The sequence below is a fragment of the Acipenser ruthenus genome, chromosome 32 (assembly GCF_902713425.1).
Source record: "Acipenser ruthenus chromosome 32, fAciRut3.2 maternal haplotype, whole genome shotgun sequence".
Taxonomy (NCBI): Eukaryota; Metazoa; Chordata; class Actinopteri; order Acipenseriformes; family Acipenseridae; genus Acipenser; species Acipenser ruthenus.
This window is the reverse complement of record NC_081220.1, coordinates 12,633,013-12,645,215: the sequence shown is the minus strand read 5'-3', so window position 1 is coordinate 12,645,215 and position 12,203 is coordinate 12,633,013. Positions and strand designations below refer to the sequence as shown.

The window sequence follows — 12,203 nt, the reverse complement described above, 5'->3', positions numbered from 1 at the left end:
GACACTAGACAAGTTTATATATAGGACACTAGACAAGTTTACATATAGGACACTAGACAAGTTTACATATAGGACACTAGACAAGTTTACATATAGGACACTAGTTCTGCATATCCCCTATGATAGTTCCATTAAAGGTAAAACAACTTCCACGGGAAATATTGCATTTTTGGCCGTCACTTGCAGGCCAAACTTCTGTCTTTTTCAATAAATTCCTTGCCCTATGTGCCTGCCTGTCATATTAGATTAAAGGTCTGCGTGTTGACTGCCCATGCATATTTTCCTATGCAGTAAAACATCAGTGTTAAGGATATTAATCTGTAATTGTATTATCTATTGCTCGTGCAATTGCAGGTTTTCATTGCGTAAACCGGACATGTTACAGGAAATTGGGGGCTAACCAGATTAGCCGAGTGTGCCTTTTATTAATATTCCACTTGTACATCATGTTAGATTGATTATCAGAGAGAGAGGAATTACACAGCCATTAACGGGTGTAAATATAGATTATTAATACAAGAGGGAAGGGTAGATTACATCTTGGTTTCATGTACTGAGTGATGTTTACAGAAACTACTTTCAAAGCCACAGTTCTCCTGTTGAGGTGGGGGGCAGCGTTGCACTGTTGCTCAGAAGCAGGGTAGGTAATGATCCAAGCAGAAACAGCAATAGGGAGTTATAGAGAACACTCATAATAGGATATTAACATATTACGTAAGGATAGAATCCATTTGAAATGAATTATACATTCTCATTGAGAGCAAGCCCGGGCAAGGTGGAATTTCTGCAATGAGGTCAGTATAGAAATGACTACTAGGGCACCAGCGATTTCCCTTCCAAAAAAAACCCCAATGAGTTCAAAAGTTCCATTTAACTCAAAGGGGTGAGAAATTACTGGTGCACACGTCACCCTCAGTCAACATAACTATTTTATTTATAAACAACTGTAGCCTCCTAGTGGCTGTAAGAAATACCCCCCTGTCCCTTACTGATGTGTGGTTGCAGGGACATGTTCATGGCTCCACTCGGGTGTACCAGCTCTACTTGAAGTCTTGATTCTGAGATTGAGGCTCCTTCTGATTCACCAGGATGTGATGAGACTGAAACCGACAGCAATCTCCTGCTCTCCTGCTCACTTTATCTGCTCTCCTGCTCTTCCGCTCTCCTGCTCTGCTCTCCTGCTCTCCAGCTCTCCTCTCCTGCTCTCCTGCTCTCTTGATCTGCTCTCCTGCTCTCCTGCTCTCTTGATCTGCTCTCCTGCTCTTCCGCTCTCTTGATCTGCTCTCCTGCTCTCCTGCTCTCTTGATCTGCTCTCCTGCTCTCCAGCTCTCCTGCTCTCCTCTCCTGCTCTTCCGCTCTCTTGATCTGCTCTCCTGCTCTCCTGCTCTCCTGCTCTCTTGCTCTCCTGCTCTCCTGCTCTCTTGATCTGCTCTCCTGCTCTCCAGCTCTCCTGCTCTCCTCTCCTGCTCTTCCGCTCTCTTGATCTGCTCTCCTGCTCTTCCGCTCTCTTGATCTGCTCTCCTGCTCTTCCGCTCTCTTGATCTGCTCTCCTGCTCTCCTGCTCTCTTGATCTGCTCTCCTGCTCTCCTCTCCTGCTCTTCCGCTCTCTTGATCTGCTCTCCAGCTCTCCTGCTCTCCTCTCCTGCTCTTCCGCTCTCTTGATCTGCTCTCCAGCTCTCCTGCTCTCCTCTCCTGCTCTTCCGCTCTCTTGATCTGCTCTCCTGCTCTCCTGCTCTCCTGCTCTCTTGATCTGCTCTCCAGCTCTCCTGCTCTCCTCTCTTGCTCTTCCGCTCTCTTGATCTGCTCTCCTGCTCTCCTGCTCTCCAGCTCTCCTCTCCTGCTCTCTTGCTCTCTTGATCTGCTCTCCTGCTCTCTTGCTCTCTTGATCTGCTCTCCTGCTCTTCCGCTCTCTTGATCTGCTCTCCTGCTCTCCTGCTCTCTTGATCTGCTCTCCTGCTCTCCAGCTCTCCTGCTCTCCTCTCCTGCTCTCCTGCTCTCCTGCTCTCCTCTCCTGCTCTTCCGCTCTCTTGATCTGCTCTCCTGCTCTCTTGCTCTCTTGATCTGCTCTCCTGCTCTCTTGCTCTCTTGATCTGCTCTCCTGCTCTTCCGCTCTCTTGATCTGCTCTCCTGCTCTCCTGCTCTCCTGCTCTCTTGATCTGCTCTCCAGCTCTCCTGCTCTCCTCTCCTGCTCTCTTGCTCTCTTGATCTGCTCTCCTGCTCTCTTGCTCACTTTATCTGCTCTCCTGCTCTTCCGCTCTCTTGATCTGCTCTCCAGCTCTCCTGCTCTCCTCTCCTGCTCTCTTGCTCTCTTGATCTGCTCTCCTGCTCTTCCGCTCTCTTGATCTGCTCTCCTGCTCTTCCACTCTCTTGATCTGCTCTCCTGCTCTCCTGCTCTCTTTATCTGCTCTCCTGCTCTCTTGCTCTCTTGATCTGCTCTCCTGCTCTTCCGCTCTCTTGATCTGCTCTCCTGCTCTCCAGCTCTCCTGCTCTCCTCTCCTGCTCTCCTGCTCTCTTGATCTGCTCTCCTGCTCTCCTGCTCTCCTGCTCTCCAGCTCTCCAGCTCTCCTGCTCTCCTCTCCAGCTCTCCTGCTTTCTTGATCTGCTCTCCTGCTCTCCAGCTCTCCTGCTCTCCTCTCCTGCTCTCCTGCTCTCTTGATCTGCTCTCCTGCTCTCCTGCTCTCTTCATCTGATCTCCTGCTCTCCTGTACCAACACGAAGAGCAGCCTCGCCTTCCTCTGACCTCTGGACAAGTATGAGCTTGTCTCGGGTCTACATTTTTAACCTGTTTGTCTACATCCTTTATGGCTTGACACATTTTACAGTCCTACCGAACAAGTTGAGACATGTTTTATAGTTTGTGCTCAAGCAGAGTGGCCTGGGTCAGCTTTGATCTGGATTCACCTCTGACAGTGCGAGAATAGAGATCAAGATACTAACAATACAAACGAGTGCCATGCAGGAGGACACTGCCAGTGGCTATGAGAGAACAAGCAGTTTCAAATGTCAAGCTGGCAAATGTTTTGGCTGAGAAACATGAACTGGATATTGGTTTAGAGGAGTTATCTTACTCCTGCCGATCTAGTAAAAGTAAAATGTATTCATCGTGATTTATAACTAAGGTTGCTCCTTTTCAACATTCATTTGTCAAAATACTGTAATAAATCACTCCTTTTAGATATCTGACTTCTTCATTGGAGCACCATGAAACCTGTTAATTATATGTCAGGCTTCACCACATTCAGTTCATGAGTCAGCTCCTGAAAAATAAGCATCTATAAGGAGCTTTCCTAGTCATAATACAGGATCTCCTATATATCTAAAACAGTGCAGACCACTTAAATAATCTAAATAGTGGAACGTATGTCTGCTTGACGTAGTTTTATTGTAAATTGTCTTTTTATCAGCACTAGAAATATTATCACCTGTCTCCCACCAGATACCCTAAATCTGCACTGTGAACTGGGGGGGGGGGGGGGGGGGGGGGGATAGGACACAGCATGTTGTAATAATTACATATTCATAGTTTACATTTGTATGATGTTTGAAATCATTCTGATTGTATTGCATTGACTAAAATACTGTTTATTCAGGAGCTGCTCTTCAGTTGCAGTTTCCAGATTCTTTCACGCATATGTAACACAGGCTAGATCAGCCAATGTGTCTGTATTGTGGTAAGAGTGTCATCTCGTGCACATCTGTACTGCCAACAATACACATCGCTGTTCACTAAGTGGCCCAGACTTACTGCTATAAAAACACTTTGCTGATCTCACCTGCATTACAGACACTCTGCTGATCTCACCTGTATTACACAGGCATTTTGCTGATCTCGTCTGTATTACAGACATTTTTCTGATCTCGCCTGTATTACACAGACACTTTGCTGATCTCACCTGTATTACACAGACACTTTGCTGATCTCACCTGTATTACACAGACACTTTGCTGATCTCACCTGTATTACATAGACACTTTGCTGATCTCACCTGTATTACACAGACACTTTGCTCATCTCATCTGTATTACACAGACACTTTGCTCATCTCATCTGTATTACACAGACACTTTGCTGATCTCACCTGTATTACACAGACACTTTGCTGATCTCACCTGTATTACACAGACACTTTGCTCATCTCGCCTGTATTACACAGACACTTTGCTCATCTCGTCTGTATTGCATAGTCAGTGCTGCATGGGCTTTATTCATGCTGTAATTGAAAACGAGGCTTGGTGTGATGTGCTAGCTACTGTCATGGCTGCTGCAGACACTGATACGTGGAGTAAATCAATGATTTGTGTACCTCCAATAAAGGAGGAAGAAATCGATAACTGGGCAAATAATGATACGCAAATTCCTAAAAGCACACAACAAAGGGTACAGCAACTGGATTGAGGGTTACAGTGATGAACTTGAAGGTGAATTAGCAAGCGTCTTATCTGGCAATCAGAAAGTGAATACTGTACTGCGCTGTGCTAACTTATATCCTCAAAAAAAGTGTTTATCTGTCAGTTTTAGTTTGAGAACGTTTCATTTAACTAATATGTCGAGTGTTGATATTAAGTACCTGTTTGTGGATTGTTATTGATCATGTGTTTGTACATTCTTTCTAAATACAGTTAAGAGTCAGGAGACTGTAAAGGATGCCCTTTCTGTCATGCATTTTGTGACAAAGCCTCTTTACTGATTCAAACACACTGTGTATTAACATGTGTTAATAAAATCTTGTATAATCCAGTGACAGAAGTTCACGCCCAGGTATATTGCAGTGTTACCACTTTGCTGAGTAACCTGTTTCATCATTTCTTAAACGTAAAAATCTGTGCTGTGCTGCATATGTAATATGACAGATGTTAAATGAAGTTCAAGTATACATTTTTCATTGATAAACCCTTTATTGTGACACCAGTAGACGCACCATATACAGGGTGTCCCACGAATGTTTTCCAATAAGTGTTATTTTTCATAACTATGAATGTTAATCAGCGTTTTACAATGTGTTGAATGTCATATTTGATTATGTATAAAGTTACCTGTGTTTTGAATCTTGTGCAGTTATGCTGAATTCATATTAAATGTGTTCTTGATTCATATATAACCACCAGATACCACAAACAGTACATTTACTTACAGGCTAATATATTATTATTCAGAATACTCAGTATTCCAAATAAGTGCTAAGAAGTATAGCATATTTGTAATAAGATCAGCAGTATTCTGAATAGGAGTGTTTCCTAAAGACGTGGGATTATTACACTACAGGGTTACACACACTATATCATTTACAAAGTATAATTTACTGTTTATACATTATGTATTTGGATTTATTTATAAAACATTACCCATTTATAAATACTTTGTTAAACTACACAGTGTCCTGCCACAAGAACAAGGCTAGGCTTCTCATATTGTTATGTGAAGATACATCGCTGAACTGGAGGAGTCTTGTTGTTTAACTGAACATTAGGACCGATGTCTCTTCTTATTTTCTGCACCCACTCTTTTCTCATCTTTGCTTCTTTGGGAAAGCGATGAAAATATATATATATTTTTCCTCTGGATCACATCTAGAATCAGGCACACAATGCCATATTTCAGACTACAACTCCACTGCAGTTCCAACCAATTCAGTGGATGCAGAACGTGCAGTCTCAATGTATGGGAAAGTCTTCACACCACAGAGACAGAGAATGTCGGCAACAACTTGTCTTCAACAAATGACAGCACTCTGTTTTAGTAAGGAAGCAAGTATCACTATTTTAGGCTTTATAGTGCTCTGAAATATTATCTACTTAGGTTTATTTCATATTTAAACAGATCCGCCAAATGTCCACAAAATCCTAATTTTATTACATTATCTACCAGGGAAAAATATGTACATTCTCTGTGATTTAAGTAGACCCCTAATTATATAGGTCTCAAATGTGCAGTTTTGAAAGAAACACATGTTTTACATGACGTGTATTTTCATTATAAAACTTGATATCTGGTACTACACTAGCTTAAAGAAATCTCTGTTTGCCAGCGATGCTTTTAGACTCTCTTGCACTTCCTGGGTCATCTGGAGAGTGACATTGTCCCCACCCCTTCACTGGCTTCTTTCCTGTCAATAACCAGCCAGCTGTTTTCCCTATTGACTGACATGCTTTCAGCCAGCAACATGACCCAGAAAGCAAAGCAGTAAAGACCTCCCAGAAGGCAAGGCAAACAAACTGAGAACTTCGTGTAGTACCAGATACCTGTTTTAAGATGAAAATATCATGTTTGTTAGGACTTGCGTTTCTTTCAAAACTGCACATTTCAGATCACATTTATGGAATTATTCTGTGAGCTACAACTGCTTTTACCATCTTTGGATGATAAAATACACGGCTGTTCTAACAAACAATGACAGGGGTTGTGTTCTTGTGCACAGCAGTGGCTGTCGATGAAGGCAAGAGAGACCTCTTTGTGTAGGACTGAAATGCCTTCTGGCTGTGGCTTTCCATTGGGTTCAGAGGGATGGCTACCTGGGCCCCTTCGGACTCCACACTGAAGCCCACAGACACCAGGCAGGAATTGGAGAAAGGGAAAGCCGAGAGCCTCCAGAACAGGGTCTTCAGCGCCTTCCTGAACTCCTTCCTCATCAGGCAGTAGATGAGCGGATTGAGGCAGCTGTTGGTGTGAGCAAGGCAGATAGTGACAGGGAAGACGTACTCGTGGACGATGTTGTAAGCCGTGTCGTCCACCTCCAGCAGCTTGACCAGGACCCCCCAGAACGTGATGACGTGGTTCGGGAGCCAGCAGATGAAGAAGGAGAGGACCACGATCATCACCGACTTGGTCACTTTATTTTGCCTCTCTGGGTGGATGTAATTGAGATGCTGCTGTTTCAGGAAGCGAAGCAGGAGGAGGTAACAGATTAAAATGATGGCTAAGGGAATGAGGAACCCCAGAACGATTTTCTGAAGGTGATACATGGCGAGCCAGAATCCATTCCTGGGCAGTCGCAGTAAGCAGGCCTGGTCGTCCCCCACCGAGTCGAGGGTGGTGAAGACGGCGGTGGGCACAGTGGCCAGGCAAGCCACGAGCCAGATGAGGGAGCTGATCCAGCGGGCTGTGCAGAGCCTCTGGATGTGGGCTGGTGGTTTGAGAGCCGTGGCCACGGAGCAGTAACGGGTCACGCTCATTGCGGTGAGGAAGAACACGCTGGTGTAAGCGTTGAGCACAGTAAGGGAAGGAATGATTTTACACATGGCCAGACCAAAGGGCCAGCTGAAGTCCAGAGCCATTTCCACAGCCCAGAAAGGCAGGACCAACACAAACTGGAAATCTGTTACAGCCAGATTGAACACGAACAAGTTGATACTGGATTTTTGGGTGTGTTTGCCGGTTCGCAGTAGGTGTAGAACGAGTACGTTCCCAACCAGGCCCACGGCACAGACCAAGGAGTAGACTACTGAGATGCTGATTCTCAGAGCCAGCGAGCCCTTGTCTTCCCTCTCCTCATACTGCTGCCATTGGCTACATGAGCTTTGGTTCACGCAGCACTCGAAGGATGAGTTGGCATACTTATGAAAGCTGAAGGATTCTGTCGAAACCATGTCCATCTTGGCTGTAAGCAATTCAGTTTTTCAACTGGGTCTTTTGTGGTCATCAATTTCCAACTAATCTTCATTCCTGAAAAAGAAAGAAAAGGAAATTAAATTAAAACAATCAGGAGCTAACTGCAATATAATTTCTCTTAGGGGGGTGAGGGAGGGAGCAGTTCAGCCTCCATGCCTCAAGCCTGCCCTGGACTGGAGGGAGCACCCTTTCTCTTAAGGGGGTGAGGGAGGGAGGGAGGGAGGGAGGGAGGGAGCAGTCCAGTTGCCATGCCTCAAGCCTGCCCTGGACTGGAGGGAGCACCCTTTCTCTTAGGGGGGTGAGGGAAGGAACAGTTCAGTCTCCATGCCTCAAGCCTGCCCTGGACTGGAGGGAGCACTCTTTCTCTTAAGGGGGTGAGGGAGGGAGGGAGGGACAGTCCAGTTGCCATGTCTCAAGCCTGCCCTGGACTGGAGGGAACACCCTTTCTCTTAAGGGGGTGAGGGAGGGAGGGAGGGACAGTCCAGTTGCCATGTCTCAAGCCTGCCCTGGACTGGAGGGAGCACCCTTTCTCTTAAGGGGGTGAGGGAGGGAGGGAGGGAGCAGTCCAGTTGCCATGTCTCAAGCATGCCCTGGACAGTAGGGAGAAAGAAAGAAAGTCTAAAATAAGCTGGCCCTCAGATGTATGTTTAATGCTTAACCGTTTGTTTGTATTTGTTGTATGCTTGCCTACCCCTAGCATGCCCAGGTTATACACAGGGCCGTTGAACAGCGGGACTGCACACTGCCTGGAGACCCTTTAGACTAATAGGGTGATCAACCGAACCAATGTAAAGTTTACAAACTATATCCATGCATTAATGATGCAATACTAACGAATCAGTGGAACAGCAGACTGTACTCCAGTAAAGAGCCACAGCGAGATTTCTATTAGCAATGTATTAACACGATTGAAGGCACGACTATACATAAATACACGTTTCCATGTTGCTGTCATCTTTTTGAATTCATAGCACGAGGATGAATGTCAGTGTGTTATTTAAATACATGGTCAAGTTATTTTTTTTACTGCAGACTTCAATGCGTAGATAATTAGGCAATAAACGTGCAGTTTTCTAACCAGTTAAAAATAAACCGTTTTCACTTTTAATACAGTGGATATTACAATTCAATTGACAGGGGTTTGAATAGCATGATCGGTTTTTTTGAGTGTGATTCTGAAGGGTGTTTTAAGTATCCTAATTAATCATCATGTTCATAATATATACGTGATTTAGTGCCATTCATAATATATAGTTGATTTAGTGCCATCATTTTGAATGTTGGCAGCTTGCTATTGACTATTGAACACGATTCACGTAGCGCTACGTGGTAACACTGCAGCACATACAAACCATTGGTTGTGAGGTCATTATTAATCCTGAATGTATTTGCAAAGTGTTTTATGTCTTGTAGTCTATTAGTCGCGTGCTTCGGCTCCATGGTCGATAAGCCGTTGATAAGCTATTCAAACATTGTCAGTACCGTACTCTACTGTATCAACTAGTTCTAGCTGCAGCGCTGCTTCGTCGATCGCATGTCAACAGCGATTGCGGGAAGCACTTGCTTCGCCTGGGACGAGAAAACACCATCGGGGTGGCACGCTCTGCCGACCACTTGTTTACAGGGTTGAGTTTGCTATTCTCGCAAGCAAATTATATAGAACTTTTATATAGAACATTTAGATTATATAGAACATTTCTAAAATAAACCTGAAATTGAAATCTTTATTTTAAAACATATTTTAGACACTTTCAGTTATCATCCCTGCTGGGGGGCGGGGGCGGTGAATAAATGTATTAATTCAAAATCGATAAACGATTTTGAATTAACAATTATTTCTTCGGGAAATTTTAAACATATTTAAAATGATAAATGTATGCTGTATCATTTCTACGCAAACTGACTTTTAAAAAAAAATCTCGGTCTAAGCATTTCAGACTGTAAGGTCAGTAGCACATTCTGTTAAAAAAAGCAATGGAGTTTAGTTTCACTGGAGCCGGATCATAAAGTTCGGTGCTGTATGCACCGTAGCAAGGCAAATTGACCAGTGAGAATCAACTACGTCAACGTCATTGAGTTGCTGTATTTCAAACCGTTATTTCTTATTATCAGAAGTGCATACTATACTAAAGAAAAAATAAATGAAGACAGGACACTGAAAATCCCTAGTAGCTTTTTTTAAACAGACCCAGAGCCAAAGACTGGAACTTTTACCCCGCGAGTCACCCGCTGAGCAGAGTGGAAAAACAGACCAAGATTAACAACAATGAACTCCGGCAGATTAAACTGTTCAAATACGTGTATTATGTTCCATTTACTGTTACACTCTGTGTAGTTATCAATGAGGTTATGTGCAACAATGCAAGCACTTGTCATGAGTGCGTTTTAACATTATTTTAGTTGTATCGTAGGTACAACAGTCAACAGTCCCTATATGGTCGGGACAGTCCCGATTTCCTAGCAAATGTCCCGCGTCCCGATGCATAGGAATGAAGTCCCGATATTTACCCCATAGGAAAAAATCATTTATTCTGCACAGCAGAGTTAGTGAAAACCACACGCTGTGCTCTTCATGCGGCTGACACATCTGCTGATCACTAACTTATACAAAGGTAAGAACGCTTCATCATGTGTGTTTTTACTGTCATGGTGGTCGTGCAGTGTTGAGTTGGTGGATATTATATCTATTATATGATAATATATATGATCAGCGTTCCGCTGAACAGTTTCCAAATGTTGGCAAGTATGACCGTATCCCTAAAAAATAACTGAATTTATCTCGCATGATGGCCGTTGATTCGGTGTAATACATAAGTAACTTAGTGATTCTCTTAACTGTTTAAATTGTGTGCTACTGATGGATCAAGGCGTGCCATGAGGTTTTGCTGTTTCTCTATTTTATCCCCCCTATGGAAGTTTGACAAATCGCACCCGCTTATACCCCAAATAACAATTCCCTACCTTAAACACGCGACGGGTCTGATTCTGGGAGTTCATTATCAGACTCTTGCGTCTCTTTCTGTTCCGAGTGTGCGCTGCCTGTAGTCTCAGCTGCTTCGCCTTTACTCCTCAGCGACAATCTCCTTTACACTGAGAAAGATGGTCGGGTCTCCGAGGCAGGGGGGCGATCTGGCGTGAAGTTTATTGGAGCTGTTTACCGAGCGGTGGTGCTGAAGAGGGCTTTCAGATTTAGGAGAAATCTTGTCTCTTCGTGGTTTTTTTTCCACCTGCAAAGGTTATTTATGCTGTCAAATCTAAGTAAATCAATAGTATTAGCGTACCTTTCTTTTCCTTTGTGGAATTGCGAAATGTTCGTTATCTGTTGTGTCAGGACCCCCCGTAGTTTTCTACACAGCTTAATTTAACCGCGTGTTTGGTGGCTGTGCTGGACTTGGCATTCTTGTTCTTTTGAATCAGACAGGTGATACGGTGTGGAAATGAAAACAGCTCGTCTTCTGACAGACCTGTAACTGACTGACTCGGGCTCCTGCCCAAACGTTCATATATGCCTCCGTGACGTCACTCCTCTACGTGAGAGGCCAACCACAGACTAAACGGTAAACGGGCGTTCGCGAGACAGATAAGCAACCTCATAAATGAGCTACAGACCATGTTTGTTTCTTTGGTTTTCATTGTGTTATGTAATGTTTGTTGGTATTGGGTTTGGTAGAGAGAACATGGATAAAACAAGCAGTAGATTCCTGCCCTGGACTGGAGGGAGCACCCTTTCTCTTAGGGGGTGAGGGAGCAGTTCAGTCTCCATGCCTCAAGCCTGCCCTGGACTGGAGGGAGCACCCTTTCTCTTAGGAGGTGAGAGAGCAGTTCAGTCTCCATGCCTCAAGCCTGCCCTGGACTGGAGGGAGCACCCTTTCTCTTAGAGGGTGAGGGAGCAGTTCAGTCTCCATGCATCAAGCCTGCCCTGGACTGGAGGGAGCATCCTTTCTCTTAGGAGGTGAGAGAGCAGTTCAGTCTCCATGCCTCAAGCATGCCCTGGACTGGAGGGAGCACCCTTTCTCTTAGGAGGTGAGAGAGCAGTTCAGTCTCCATGCCTCAAGCATGCCCTGGACTGGAGGGAGCACCCTTTCTCTTAGGAGGTGAGAGAGCAGTTCAGTCTCCATGCCTCAAGCCTGCCCTGGACTGGAGGGAGCAGTCTTTCTCTTAGGGGGTGAGGGAGCAGTTCAGTCTCCATGCATCAAGCCTGCCCTGGACTGGAGGGAGCATCCTTTCTTTTAGGAGGTGAGAGAGCAGTTCAGTCTCCATGCCTCAAGCCTGCCCTGGACTGGAGGGAGCAGTCTTTCTCTTAGGGGGTGAGGGAGCAGTTCAGTCTCCATGCCTCAAGCATGCCCTGGACTGGAGGGAGCACCCTTTCTCTTAGGAGGTGAGAGAGCAGTTCAGTCTCCATGCCTCAAGCCTGCCATGGACTGGAGGGAGCACCCTTTCTCTTAGGGGGTGAGGGAGCAGTTCAGTCTCCATGCATCAAGCCTGCCCTGGACTGGAGGGAGCATCCTTTCTCTTAGGAGGTGAGAGAGCAGTTCAGTCTCCATGCCTCAAGCATGCCCTGGACTGGAGGGAGCACCCTTTCTCTTAGGAGGTGAGA

The 12,203-nt window shown here is 45.0% G+C and overlaps 1 protein-coding gene across 1 annotated transcript; it reads right to left on the bottom strand.

Annotated features, from left to right (window-relative positions):
• Positions 1 to 6,377: 6,377 nt before the first annotated feature.
• Positions 6,378 to 11,138, bottom strand: LOC117395482 (relaxin-3 receptor 1-like). Its single transcript, XM_033994409.3, has 2 exons — positions 10,568 to 11,138; positions 6,378 to 7,660 (listed from the first exon to the last, which is right to left on the bottom strand). Exon 2 carries the CDS (start codon positions 7,588 to 7,590, stop codon positions 6,379 to 6,381), a length of 1,212 nt encoding a protein of 403 aa, XP_033850300.3. The 5' UTR covers positions 7,591 to 7,660; positions 10,568 to 11,138; the 3' UTR covers position 6,378.
• Between the last annotated feature and the right edge of the window lie 1,065 nt (positions 11,139 to 12,203).

What these genes read in the sequence shown, in the direction of transcription:
- LOC117395482 (XM_033994409.3), bottom strand. Translation starts at nt 7,590, where the DNA reads ATGGACATGGTTTCGACAGAATCCTTCAGCTTTCATAAGTATGCCAAC.